The sequence below is a fragment of the Megalobrama amblycephala genome, linkage group LG4, assembly GCF_018812025.1.
Source record: "Megalobrama amblycephala isolate DHTTF-2021 linkage group LG4, ASM1881202v1, whole genome shotgun sequence".
NCBI lineage: Eukaryota > Metazoa > Chordata > Actinopteri > Cypriniformes > Xenocyprididae > Megalobrama > Megalobrama amblycephala.
In genome coordinates, this window is record NC_063047.1 from 18,178,392 (window position 1) to 18,193,478 (window position 15,087).

At 37.5% G+C, this 15,087-nt stretch overlaps 1 protein-coding gene across 1 annotated transcript in view; it reads left to right on the top strand.

Annotated features, from left to right (window-relative positions):
* The window catches only part of mapkap1 (MAPK associated protein 1), a 48,734-nt gene that overhangs the window by 14,016 nt on the left and 19,631 nt on the right, over positions 1 to 15,087 (top strand). The window contains exons 5-7 of the mRNA XM_048188036.1: positions 1,315 to 1,487; positions 8,328 to 8,504; positions 13,956 to 14,065. Coding sequence (XP_048043993.1) covers positions 1,315 to 1,487; positions 8,328 to 8,504; positions 13,956 to 14,065 — 460 coding nt within the window. The remainder of the gene's footprint in view (positions 1 to 1,314; positions 1,488 to 8,327; positions 8,505 to 13,955; positions 14,066 to 15,087) is intronic.

The window sequence follows — 15,087 nt, forward strand, 5'->3', positions numbered from 1 at the left end:
ACTGAGATGCTATTATAATATTTATTTTTGAATTTATATATATATATATATATATATATATATCCACACACACACACACACACACAAAATATATTTCATTTTTATTATTTTTATTTTAGTTAATGTTTTATTGATTTTGTTGTGTTTTTGTCATTTTTTTTTTAAATAGTTTTTTTTTTTTTTTCAGTTTTAGTCATTTTAATACATCAAGTTAAACAAAATGCTGAATGAAACGCCCACTTTTCTAGATCCAATCAATTCCCACAAGGGAAAAAAACAAGCCACGCCCTCTATTTGTCTCATTCGTTATTCTGTTTCACTCAGAAACAATACTGAAGTCGGTCGCAGTTTCCGGTTCACGCAGACTTATTATTATTATTAACTATAATAATCCTCATCATTAATAACTCTTGATGAATGTCGGAGGGCTGAACCCTTCCTCTCTTGCATGATTAAATACAATGAACATGCTTAACTCCCACTTCCACTCTCAATTTTCAGAGCTCACCATTAACACTCATTGTTGAAAAATATGAAATGAGGCTTTAAGTGAATAGCAGAGTTAATTTAATAAAGAATTTTTTGGGATGGGTTAAAGAGTCTTTTCATCACCCTCTAAGCATGCTCTTTCTGAAATACAGAACAGAAACACATGGTGTCACGCAGGTTTCTCTCCTGTCTCCTTGCATTAGGATCAGCTCCAGGCTATAACACCTTCGCAGAACAGAGAAAGACTGCTGTTTTAATTTTTTGACAGTCTTGGAGATTTTAGGTGTAGTTTGTCATTGTGCATCACTTACAGCTGTCTTTATCACCTGTTCCCCTTTGGCTCTTTAGATTCATGTTTTTACAAACACTCTGTTTTCTGTACTTTGAATTTGTCAGGAATACTAAAAAGGCTTCCCCTCTTCCAGTAAAATATTAAATACAGTCCAGACAAATGAATGTAAGTTTATTTTAATGTTGTAAGTGATATTAGCAATATCTTTATTAATTAATTAATTTATAGTAAATATTTCTGATTCTTTTTATTTTATTATTATTTATTTAATTGAATTTAATCATATTTGCTACTTGTACTGACAAACTGACAAGAAACAAAATAATTTTGAGGATAGGAAGCATTAATGTAGTCAGGACATGAGCCAAACCAGATTCAAACCTGTGCCTACTGAGTGAGAACCAAGGCTCAAAAAAAAGCCATGATTTGACATTTATTTTTATCTATTCACCTACTTTTTGCATTAACATCTGCAGTATCTTTTCAATCACATGATTGCTTACAGTCATGCTTCCTTCACCTTTCTTTTTCAGGGCCATGTTGGTACAACGGCAACCAAAAAAATTGACGTCTACCTCTCAATGCAGTCGACCCAAGAAAAGATTCACCCCATGACGGTGGTCACGATGGCTAACGCTCGGGTCCACGATCTAATCGGGCTCATCTGCTGGCAGTACACCTGCGAAGGCCGTGAACCCAAGCTCATGTCAGTAGAATAAACTTTATCATCTCTTCATATTCCCGTGTTTTATTGTTAACGTTATGCTTAAAGGGTTCACCCAAAAATGAAATTTCTATCATTAATTACTCACCCTCATGTCGTTCCAAAACCGTAAGACCTTCGCTCATCTTCAGAACGCAAATTAAGATATTTTTGATGAAATCCGAGAGGTTTCTGAACTACAATTTCATTTTTGGGTGAACTAACCCTTTAAGGTGTCAATATACTTAAAGCGAAATTGAATATGGACTGGTGTGATGTTATTTAGAACAAAATCAGACCAAAATTAAGTTTGATTTGAGTTAATCTCGGGAGTTTGAAACAACTTTGTTGTGAGTATATCAGGGACTTTAATGGTTACTTGTTTAGGGTGTCATAAATAAAATATTCTTGTTGTCAACATGCTTGAAAAGTGCTACTCTCCAACTAATGTACTAGTGATCCTTCCCAGAGGCATTTATATTCTTTTCCCATCTACCTCTGCTGCTAATGCCAGTCTTGACCTTTCCCAGCGAAAGCAGGGATTCCCCTGGGTTTCTTTCTCATCTCCTCATTCAGTGCGTCTCCGAGGTTTGCTGACCGAATAGTGCAGGAATTTTCTCCCTGGTACATGGTACAATATGAAGATTTATACTTCGGTCAGATTGAGGAGAGGGTAACCATTAAAATGGAGAGGAGACGAGGGGTAAAAAAAAAAAAAAGAAGCAGATTCCCTCTTGGGCAGCTTGGTGCCTCACACAGACAGTCTTGGTGGTTGATGTGAGACCTGATTGGCATAGCAATGAGCCTTTTTCCCCCTGGAGGAGGGTCAGGCTGTAGAGAGGAAGAGATACACTACTTGTGTGGGGTTTCAATGAGTCTACTACCTCCGTACGGCTTTGGCCATTACTAGAGACCTTCTGAAAGCTGCTTTTGAGTGAGGATCAAGGTAAAGAGATGCCCCTCTTGAATTCAAAGATGATTCTTTCAGGACATTCAGATCGCTGTCAGCAGTTCACAGAAACAAGTTGACTCCAGGCAGCGAAACGTCAATTTGCAGTTAATATTTTGTGTCAGATATGTTGAATTTTTGGGGTAAAATCATACCCTAGGACCTAGGTTATATATTGTATTAACAACTCATCAGTTAAACATTTACCATCATAAATTATGTGTAACTGTTAAGGTTTTGCCAGCATTTATAAAATAAATAAATAAATAAATAAAAAAAAACATATAAGAAAAGCCTTAATTGTTCTAAAATGGGGAATGGTTGGATAATGTTAGACAAACCCAGGTTTTCTTTACAAAGAAAGTTTAGAGTGATAGGAGTGGTGGGATTCAGTTTTTTTTCTTGAATAGGAGCTCCTTATTCTCACTATATCATACTATGTGAGCCATTAAAGGTGCAATATGTAATATTTTTGCAGTAAAATATCCAAAAACCACTAGGCCAGTGTTATATATTTTGATCACTTGAGTACTTACAATATCCCAAATGTTTCCAATTATTTGTAAATCGTGAGAAAATTGCAATTTTAACCAAGGCTCTGGGACGTGTGAGGCAACTCTGTCAATGGCGTTGGTTTTATTTTGTAGAAACCATGGAAACACCAAAGATGCTTTAATATATTACATGTTTTAATAGACAAGGGAACAACTGTTTTGATATATTTATAGAAAACTAATCATTGTTGTATAGCTCAACACGTTTAGTCTTATTGTTTAAATCTAATTTTCTTTATTGTTTTGCGAGTACCATGCTTTACCATGCCTCAGAGAAAAACACTATTTTGTCAAGTAGCTAACATGGCATAATCAGATGCAGCTTTATTTTTAGTAACAGTAATACAGCATTTTCTCCATCATACAATATGTTTTAAAATTAATTGCATGCCATTTATCAACACAAGCCATCCAGCATTTAATATGATATTGTAAAATCGATCTATCTTACTGCAGTGTGTAACAGTGTCTCACAGCAGCCGCCGAGCGAACACACAGAGTAACGTGATAATATTTTCAACACTCTCAAATGTATCTAATATGATAAACAGAGCTGCGTTACCTCATACTCATGACCGGAAAAGCGGAAGCAGCGCCGGCGACTGTGGCATAATAAAAGTCCAGCTGCTCATGAGGCGTGTGTTGTGCAATCGCTCCAGCGGCCTCGTTCAGCTTCCACAACACTCGGTCCTGCTCTGCTTCATACTAAATAACCTAATCTATGAACATGATTTGTTCCCGAGTCCTATCCCTATTCTTTTGCACCGTCCGTTTAGGTGGAGACCACATGTCCCAAGATTCCGCTCTAAAACTTGGCGTCATCAAGCTACACCTTTGTTTTGAATAGGCTTCTAGCGACCTCTAGCGGCCAAAATTATTACATATTGTACCTTTTAAAGGCTGATTTATCAGATATGGTACTCAACAAAAACACATGTTTTTGTGTCTTATGTCAGGGTTAAGAATCAGACAGAAGGTCTTTTGAGACATTAAGATTGACATGGATCTTAGTTATTCAGGAGAACATAGGCCCTGTTTACACCTGGTATCAAGATGCGTTTTTTTTTTTTTTTGATAAGATCACAAGATGATGAGGGAGACGCATTCCCGTTTACACCTGGTGTTTTAATCCGTCTCTTTTGTCCACTTTCGACCACTTCTGTCCTGATTTATTTGAGGGGAGGGTCTATGGGCGGGTAAATGTATGGGTTTTTTCAGATCTTTTTTAATCTAATGGACGAAATAAGCATTAGCTTTTGTTTCTGCTCTGACAGACGCAAGACCATTCTAAACGCTGTGAGTGGTTGTTAGAAATCAGGATTGTTGAGAGAACATTGTGCTTGGTATGTTTTTCATCATCAAACCAAACTTGGGTCTTGATTTGCTGTTTACATGGTAGAATTTGCAAGCAGAAAGACTGAACGCTTCTCCAGAGAGGAATCCTTTTACTTTTAATATTTAAAAATGTTTGTGTGCTGCTTTGTGTGTAACAAGCAGAGTGTATGTGCGTTTTGCACCCGTCTATAGGCGCATATTACTAACATGCCTTTTAAATAACAAAAAAAATACTACTCCATTGACTTTAGAGCAGGTTTTTGTTGGTCAATGGCGCAGTCATTTTCAGTTGCCTCAAAATAGCAACACGCAAACAATGCACCTGAACACACCTCGTTTTCAGACCAGCACGCCCATGGGCAAACAGATGGATGCAAGTGCATTGATAACTGCGTCGAGCTGAAACTACCGAAAAACATTTGCGTTGTGCCTGGCGTTGCATTGCGCCGGTGTGTATGATGGGGCCCAATGTGTTTTCGACTACCTCTGGAAGTGGTCAAAAGTGGACAAGCTGAAAACTTGTATTTAGCGTCATCCACTTGTGATCCAATCAACCAAATTGCATCTTAATACTAGGTGTAAACAGTGCCATAGTCATCTTTGATGGCACAGAATTTGGAGATGAAAGTAAGAAGTGCATGTTATTGGAACCCAAACATCACCGATCCAGGACTTCTCTCAGTCGGCTGTTGTCTCCTCAGGCTGCCTGAGCAGGATCATGGGTCTGATTAACACTATGACAGTTATTCTTTACAGCTCAGGCCTGGATTTCGACAGTGTGTCAGAGCAAATTAAAACGCCATCGTCCCAGCACAAACACCAGCACAGGCATTGCCCTCGAGGGATGAAAGCTATATCATAAAGACAAAGCTTAATGTGTCTGCGCTGAATGAAACGTGGAATGGGTTGCTGTTAGTTTTGTATTTCTGATGGATCAGTTTTCCTTAAGGAGTCGATCCATTATGATATAAAACAAAGCTCTGGGCAAAAGTAATCTGGAATACTGCCAGCCTACACTATATATAATGATACAACAAAAGGTTTAACCATGAAACCAGTAAAGTTAACTCTTCCCAGTGCTTCTGTTTTGATTCACCCTCATTCTGTGCATCCCAACAAGTGCTTAAAGTTTTTGCTCCTCAATGAATAGCCTGCATTTACATGCCCTGAGTCATAAATTGTGTCTGGATGCTTTTGTTTGATGTCTCTGTTGTTCTCATCACGGGTCAGGGAGACCAATGTTGCCCCTCTTCAACAAACCAGAGCTTTTAGAAAGAGTCCTTCAGAACCACTTTTACACAGACATAACTTATTAACTACAAACCCGATTCCAAAAAAGTTGGGACACTGTACTAATTGTGAATAAAAAAGGAATGCAATAATTTACAAATCTCATAAACTTATATTTTATTCACAATAGAATATATATAACATATCAAATGTTGAAAGTGAGACATTTTGAAATGTCATGCCAAATATTGGCTCATTTTGGATTTCATAAGAGCTACGCATTCCGGAAAAAGTAAATGTACATATAAGGAACAGCTGGAGGACCAATTTGCAACTTATTAGGTCAATTGGCAACATGATTGGGTATAAAAAGAGCCTCTCAGAGTGGCAGTGTCTCTCAGAAGTCAAGATGGGCAGAGGATCACCAATTCCCCCAATGCTGCGGCAAAAAATAGTGGAGCAATATCAGAAAGGAGTTTCTCAGAGAAAAATTGCAAAGAGTTTGAAGTTATCATCATCTACAGTGCATAATATCATCCAAAGATTCAGAGAATCTGGAACAATCTCTGTGCGTAAGGGTCAAGGCCGGAAAACCATACTGGATGCCCGTGATCTTCGGACCCTTAGACGGCACTGCATCACATACAGGAATGCTACTGTAATGGAAATCACAACATGGGCTCAGGAATACTTCCAGAAAACATTGTCGGTGAACACAATCCACCATGCCATTCGCCGTTGCCGGCTAAAACTCTATAGGTCAAAAAAGAAGCCATATCTAAACATGAACCAGAAGCGCAGGCGTTTTCTCTGGGCCAAGGCTCATTTATGGCAAAGTGGAAAACTGTTCTGTGGTCAGACGAATCAAAATTTGAAGTTCTTTTTGGAAAACTGGGACGCCATGTCATCCGGACTAAAGAGGACAAGGACAACCCAAGTTGTTATCAGCGCTCAGTTCAGAAGCCTGCATCTCTGATGGTATGGGGTTGCATGAGTGCGTGTGGCATGGGCAGCTTACACATCTGGAAAGGCACCATCAATGCTGAAAGGTATATCCAAGTTCTAGAACAACATATGCTCCCATCCAGACGTCGTCTCTTTCAGGGAAGACCTTGCATTTTCCAACATGACAATGCCAGACCACATACTGCATCAATTACAACATCATGGCTGTGTAGAAGAAGGATCCGGGTACTGAAATGGCCAGCCTGCAGTCCAGATCTTTCACCCATAGAAAACATTCGGCGCATCATAAAGAGGAAGATGCAACAAAGAAGACCTAAGACAGTTGAGCAACTAGAAGCCTGTATTAGACAAGAATGGGACAACATTCCTATTCCTAAACTTGAGCAACTTGTCTCCTCAGTCCCCAGACGTTTGCAGACTGTTATAAAAAGAAGGGATGCCACACAGTGGTAAACATGGCCTTTTTTGAGATGTGTGGATGCCATGAAATTTAAAATCAACTTATTTTTCCCTTAAAATGATACATTTTCTCAGTTTAAACATTTGATATGTCATCTATGTTGTATTCTGACTAAAATATTGAAATTTGAAACTTCCACATCATTGCATTTTGTTTTTATTCACAATTTGTACAGTGTCCCAACTTTTTTGGAATCGGGTTTGTGAACTTATTTTTAATTAAAATTTGATTTAAAGGGTTAGTTCACCCAAAAATTAAAACTATTATGCTCACCCTCATGTCGTTCCAAACCCGTGAGACTTTCGTTCAGAGATGACTGTCAATGGAGGTACAGAAATCTCTCGGGTTTCATTAAAAAGATCTTCATTTGTGATGAACAAAAGTGAGGGTGAGTAATTAATGACAGAATTTTCCTTTTTGGGTGAACTATCCCTTTAGGGATCAGAAGTAATTTTAGAAGAAGTAACTGGTCAAAAGTTTGGAATAATTAAGATTTTTGTTCATGTTTTTGAAAGAAGTCTCTTATAGTCTCATGCAGCATTTATTTGATTAAAAATACATTAAAAACAGTAATATTGTGAAATATTATTACAATTACTGTTTTATACTGTAATATATTGTAAATTGTAATTTATTCCTGTGATCAAAGCTGAATTTTCAGCATCATTACTCCAGTATTCAGTGTCACGTGATCCTTCAGAAATCATTCTAATATGCTGATTTGAAACTTTTCTTATTATTAACAACTACTGCTTTTACTGCTTATTATCTTTGTGGAAACACTACCATTCAAACATTTGGGGTAAGTAAAATTTAAATGTAAGTAAATTACATTTATAATGTTGCAAACGTTTTCTATTTCAATTAAATGCTGTTCTTTTGAAGTTTTTGTTCATCAAAGAATCCACAAAAGTTTCCACAAAAATATTATGTAGCAAAAACTGTTTTGAACGTTGATAATAACAAGAACCATTATTAATGGAGCACCAAATCAGCATATTAGAATGATTTCTGAAGGATCATGTGACTCTGATGTTTGAAGTAATGGCTTCTGAAAATTAAAATAGAAAACCGTTATTCTTTATTTGTTTTTACTGTATTTTTGATCAGATAAATGCAGCCTTGGTGAGCATAAGAAACTGACCGGTAGTGTATAATGAATTAAATTGATTGCAATGAATTCACACAAATTATGTGTGTTACTTATGTTACTTGTTACCAATATAAGCCTTTGATTCTTATAATGGGAACAAGGATTTTTCCTTTTTGAAATAGTAAACATGCTTTACATCGACAACAACACTCTCTTTGAGTTTGCTCTCTTATTTTCTCCTTTCTTGCCTCCACAGTGAAAATGTCAACACCTACTGTCTCCACATCGCTGAGGATGATGGGGAGGTGGACACAGACTTCCCTCCGCTGGACTCCAACGAGCCCATCCACAAGTTTGGCTTCAGCACGCTGGCTCTGGTCGAGAAGTATTCATCTCCTGGACTAGGGCCCAAACAGTCACTCTTTGTTCGAATGTAAGAAAGCCACTTAAGTCTGACTTTATAACCTCCATATATATATATATATATATATATATATAATGCATTTATACACAATTCCAAAGATTAAAACGAACCATATCTAACCATAAATCTATCACTGTCATCAAATGTTCAACTTATTTGTGTTTGTCTTGAAGTGCACAACCTCTCATACAGTTCTTATGAGAACTATCTGAATGTTTAGCCCTCAAAAACTAATGAGGTTTAAGTACCTGTCCATTCACATAAGCCTTAAACGCTCAATCCTTTAAGTTTGTTGGAGTTTTATTCCCCATGTGCCTCTCCATGAAGCTCTCATCTTGTTTGGTGATCTCTCAATTAGATTGTTGCTCTTCTGTGCGTTTGGGAATATCTCTAATCAGCTGTTTGGTTAATGTGGCTGACAAAGCATTAGGAGGCCCCTATTAATTTGAAGTTGCTAATTGGATTTGAATAGCTCCCTGCCAGAATGTCCTGCCTTTGATAGGGAATCTTGGTTTGGGCTGTAATACTAAATTTGGGTTGTACAGTGAAGGTTCTGCTTGTTTGTATGTGTTTTCTTGCGCTTGCTAAAATTGGGTGATATTTACACAGATTAACAAATAATCATGGAAGGTTTTATTAGGAGATACAGAGGTGTTTTGTAGATTGGAGAGAGTTTGTTTGTTTACACAGTTGGGTGAAATGTTCCTTTAACATTTCTCCAGTGAGGAAAGCAACAAGATACGCTACCGTTCAAAGGTTTGAGGTTGGTTTTTGTGAATGTCTCAGCTGAGCATTATTTATTTGTATTCTGTACATTTCACTGTGGATTTTTGGTAAATCAATTGCATTTTGGCGCAGCATACACTTTGCAAAAAGACTTTTATGATATGGACTCGACAGTAATGCAACAACATGTAAGTAACTGTGTTAATTCTAATGATCTGATCTGATATTAATGATTCATTTACAGTCAGATGGTCTTTGTCTATGTGTCAGTAAATCAAACCAGTGACTAAATGGTCAACTTCACTTTGTTTCTCTAGGATGAAAATAATCTGTTATTTAAAGCAGAACTAAGTAACTTTTTTACCTTCATAAATAGTTTTCTAAGTCCTTACAATGGTTAATTGACTTGTAGTGGTGTGTTTGAGACATGCACTAACCCCTCTGGCACGGCTATGCCAGAAAACAGCACTTGCAAGTAGGGCTGGGCGAGATATCGAATGCTTTTGTCACGCGCATTTCGTCAGTAAAGCCGGTAATCAGGGAACCGGCTTTACTGACGAAATGCGCGTGACAAAAGCATTCGATATATCGCCCAGCCCTACTTGCAAGTTGAGCTGCGCCGACCCGACACAATCTCGCCTCATGTTCACGTTCACGCGAGAGTGACAAAATGCTTTACGGTAATTCAAAAACAATGTATATATAAAATGACTTTATAAGACAATTTCGAAAATAACCCACCTCCATCGAGATTTCTTGTACTGTATTTGCAAAACTACTGAGCTCGTGAGCGTTGTAGTCGTTGTAGTCCAGAGCTGCGCTTGGAGTATTTACGACTGTGTGATTCACTGAAGGAACCTGTAGGGGGAGCTTCGCAAATCTTACTGAGTTCTGCTTTAAACAGTGATTAAATTATATATAGAAAGTGATCAAAGAACGCTCCCTTTACAATCGCTGGAACTGTCAATCAAGCAGCGCGAGTTTATCAGTGACTGAGTTCTGGACTCGCACCAAAACTCACGTTTTAGTCAATGAATCTCTTAGTTACATCGCCTTTGCACTGTTAGTTATGATGAAAGCATTCATTGGTGCGCAGAAATTGAGTTGCAATGACGAGATCACTGCATTCATGCGCTCAACAACATGTCTGTGATCGGCTACAATTGTTCATCACTGCAACCTTTCATGCCACGATCTAAATATAATGCCTTAGATCTAAATGCATATAATCTAAATGCTATAATCAACACTTTTCATGATTAGCTAACCTTGAGAACTGTAATAGTAAAAACATGCTAAAAGTTTTCGAGAGAGTAATACTTAGCTATTTTATATGCAAAGATGTTAGCCAATCACAGCAGTGGGTGTTTACACTGAAGTCTCACTGCAGACACGCCCCTTAAAACAGAGGGTTCAAATCAGAGGGATAAAATCAGGGTAGGAAAAATGCCTTTTATTTCTAAATGATGACAATTTTTGATGTAAAAAGCATACTAACATTATAAGTGCACCCCAGGAAACGTTATAAAACAATAAAACAACGCAGTTCATGACCCCTTTAAAGAAATTAATGCTTGAATTCAGCAAGGATGCATTAAAGTAATCAAAAGTGACAGTAAAGACATGCATGTCTGACATGCATGCATGTTACAAAAGATTTCTATTTCAAATAAATTCTGTTCTTTTGAACTTTCTATTCATCAAAGAATCCTGTAAAAAAATCATCTTGGTTTCCACAAAAATATAAAGCAGCACAACTGTTTTCAGCATTGATAATTTTAAGAAATGTTTCTTTAGCAGGAAATCATCATATTAGAATGATTTCTAAAGGATCATGTAACACTGAAGACTGGAGTAATGATGCTGAAAATTCAGATTTGATCACAGGAATTAATTACAGTTTACAATATATAATAGAAAACAGTAATTGTAATAATATTTTACAATATTACTGTTTTTACTATTTTTAATTAAAAAATGCAGCCTTGGTGAGCAGAAGAGACTTCTTTCAAAAACATTAAAAACTTTTGAACGGCAGTATAACTTCATTATAAGTAGCCATTTGCCTGTGGCACCCTCATTTATTTATTTATTTTTATTTTTTTAATTTTTTTTTACAAAAGTTTTATTTGTGGCCCAGCTGCTTTGCACTTTTCATTGTCTTTTGTCTGTATTTATTTGTTCTTTATTCATCAGCTCTCAGCCGTCGGCTGGTATTCAGAGCTCTCTGGGTCAGCTGCATGCTCCCTTCATGAGAGGACCACTGATGTGGCACTGCAGGACCCTGGGCGAGAACTGAGCCAGTGCTTGGCCCTCAGTGGGCCATCGGGGCCGGCGACCTCTTCTGCCGGATCCCCTGCCTGACGTGAAGCCTGTCAGAAGCCCTGGCCCGAGGCTGATGGGTCAGGACTGCTAAATGGAAGTGGACAAGCGAGTCCTCTGTCCAGAACGTGTGCGCTCTCCGGTTTCTGGCCTCGGGTTGTTGTTCTGTTGATGTAGTCTATCGCAGTGATGCGTCCATGTGCTCAAAGTTTGACTTGTGGATGGCCCTTCGGCCCTGTTGTGTTGAGGATGTGCTCTGATAAAGCAAGGCGGCTACTTAAGAGTACAATACACTCTTTCTGTGTGCAAGCTTTTCTTCTTACACTAACCGCTCACACCAGTACCACTATACTGTCATTCAAGAGTGATTCTCTTGAATCTCAAACTGAATCAGTTGAATCAGTCTGATTGATTGCAAGAGTCGTTGGTCTGAATCAGCTCAGATGACTCACTCACAGGTTATCTCATTACTGTCATTCTTTAACGAAATATTAAACATTTGAAAGCTTAATGAAACTTGGCTAATTAAATTAGAGTATTTCTGTTCAAAATCCTGTAGAAATCACTGGCTCACACATTTTAATTTTAAGTGATCACTGTCATTTATTATGATAATATGCAATAATTCAAATCAAGACTTAATGAAACATAAGACTAATAGCAGCTGTGTTATTTATCAATATCACTTGATAATGTTTTTGATTATTTTGTGGCCATAAGCATAGTTCTAAACCAGTAGTTTTCTCTAGATTCCTCAGGAAAAAAAAAAAAAAATTAAATCATGTCAAACTCATCTTAAAGGAGACCTATTATGCCCCTTTTGACAAGATGTAATATAATTTTCTGGTGTCCACAGAATGTGTCTGTGAAGTTTCAGCTCAAAGTACTCCACAGATCATTTATTATAGCTTGTCAAATTTGCCCCGATTTGGGTGTGAGCAAAATCAAGCTGTTTTTGTGGGTGGGTTGCTTTAAATGCAAATGAGCTCATGCTCCCCGCCCCCAACCTTGCGCGTCATTCCAGTACACTAAAGCAGGGGTAGGCAAGTTCGGTCCTAGAGAGCCGCTGTCCTGCTGAGTTTAGCTCCAACCTTAATCAAACACACCTGAACAAGCTAATCAAGCTCTTCAGGATTACTAAGGCTATAGGCAGCTGAAGGTTTTTTTTCAGGGTTGGAGCTAAACTCTGCAGGACAGCGGCTCTCTAGGACCGAACTTGCCTACCCCTGCACTAAAGCATACATAATACAGAAGCTAACACAGCAAATATAACTCGCAAAACGGATCATTACAAACTATTCTTGATGCAGCATATAACATAGGTGTGGCATGTATTTTGTGGATGTTTGCTAAAATTCGATTCTGAATGATTTTGATAGCGTGCTACACGGCTAACGTGGCTTAAGCTACACTCTGTTGGAGAGCCTCAATAAGAATAGAGATGCGTTTATGAATTATACAGACTACATGCGTTTTTGGGTTAAAAATTAAAATAACGAAATGGCTCTGGTCTCTGTGAATACAGTAAGAAACAATGGTAACTATAGCCACATTTAATAGTACATTAGCAACGTGCTAACTAAACACATTCAGTAAGACAATTTGCAAATATCACAAAATAAATACATATGAAATTGGATCAGTTGGTATTGATCCATCTTTGAGAATCAATTTCTGTGCAAATCCTGTGTGAAGCGTTCTAGTGTTAATGACTTACACATACTGCTATATGAATTTATCTAGCCACATTCCCTTCATAAATAAAATTGCACCACTGCGTCCTTAGTGGCTCAGATGGCAGGAGTTTACGGAGACTCGAATGTTTGATATTATAGCCGTTAACAGATCAGTGATAATGTTTACGTAGTTGAGACATATCACAAGCTCATGGACGGTCATTCTTGAGTGCTGCTGTCCTGCATAGTTTTGCTCCGACACAACTCACCTTCCTTCATGTATCTTTAGTAATCCTGAAGACATTCAAGTGCAAAAACAATGGCGGCGCCATGGGAAACATACAGATTCAGGGTGCGTTAATATTATAATAAGATCCCATTCCTACGTCACAAGGGGAGCGAAATCAGAACGGCTCAATTTTTCACATGGTTGTAGAGAAAGGCTTACCAAAACAAAGTTACTGGGTTGTCCTTTTTCACATTTTCTGTGCTGGTAGATGAGACCTGATTATAGCACTTAAACACGGGAAAAGTCAGATTTTCATGATATGACCCCTTTAAAACCTAATGGTTTGAATATGACATGCTCTGCTTGTGGTTGAGACTCAAAGCTCACTCCTGAGAATCTGAGGGCATGATCTCAGTGTTGATGCTCTGATGGACAGGAAGTTCGCATCTAGTTCAAACATTAAAGATTTATTCAATATGACTGATGCTTTGCCTTCCTCACCCACAGAAACGCTGCTCATGGTTTCTCCCTGATCCCAGTGGACAGCCTGAAAGTGACCATGAAGGATATTCTGCAGAAGGCCCTCAAAAAGAGGAAGGGCTCCCAGAAAGGATCAGGTGAGACATCTGAAAGATATGTTTTATACTCAACCTTATATTCCTATGATCCTATATATAATGAGTGCGTTTACATGCATGTTCTTAAGCCAATTATGCTTAATAAGCCGACAACGAATGTGGTTGTGTAAACACAGTAACCCGTTTTCTTTTATCGGAGTAAGGTCATAAAAGGCTTAAGCATAAACTGGTCGGAACGGGTAGTTTTTTGGCTCTTACACCGATTTCGCTCGGCATGTAAACGCATTAACCTGCTTTCTGTCGGCTTATTGAAGTGCGCATGTGTGAAACATGACAGAAACACATCTTTAGTGCAGATTTAAACGCATCCTGACAGAGCGAGCATTTTGCAGGAAAGGAAGAAGGAAATATCGCAAACTTTCAAGACCCAGAAAATTGTAAAAATGTGTTCTCTCGTGCAGCAGAAGTAGAAGTGGTTCAGTCAAAACGCTGCATCTGCAACTGCATGAAAGAATAATATTTGAGCCGTAAGTTTCTCGCTGACATGTTTCAAGCTTTGTTTAACATCACAACTTACATAACATATGGAATACTCGGAGTCAGATACGCAAATGATTATTTTTGACATCACTACAGGGAAATGACCCGATTTATTAATAAAGTCATGTAAACGTGGTTTACTTGCGTTGTCAGTTTTACTGGTTTGCATGTAAATGGGGAAAACTGGTTATTTCAATAAGGTTACTGGTGTGCATGTAAAAAAATTTTGGTCGGCCTGCAATGTTATTTTAGTACTATTTATTTGCTATTATTAGAATTTATTAATATTTTGAATTGGCTTTTATTTTCAAAGTTAACTTTTAATTATTAATTAAAAAATATATATTTTTTAGTTTTTATTTATATTTAGCTTTTTGTTTTATTTCCATTTTAGTTTTAGTAATTTTAGTACTTTATTTTAATGAGTTGCCAATGTAACATTTTCATTTAAGTTTTTCATCTAATATATGTATATTATTTCAGCTTTATTTTAGTTAGCAAAAACAATTCAACTCTATAAG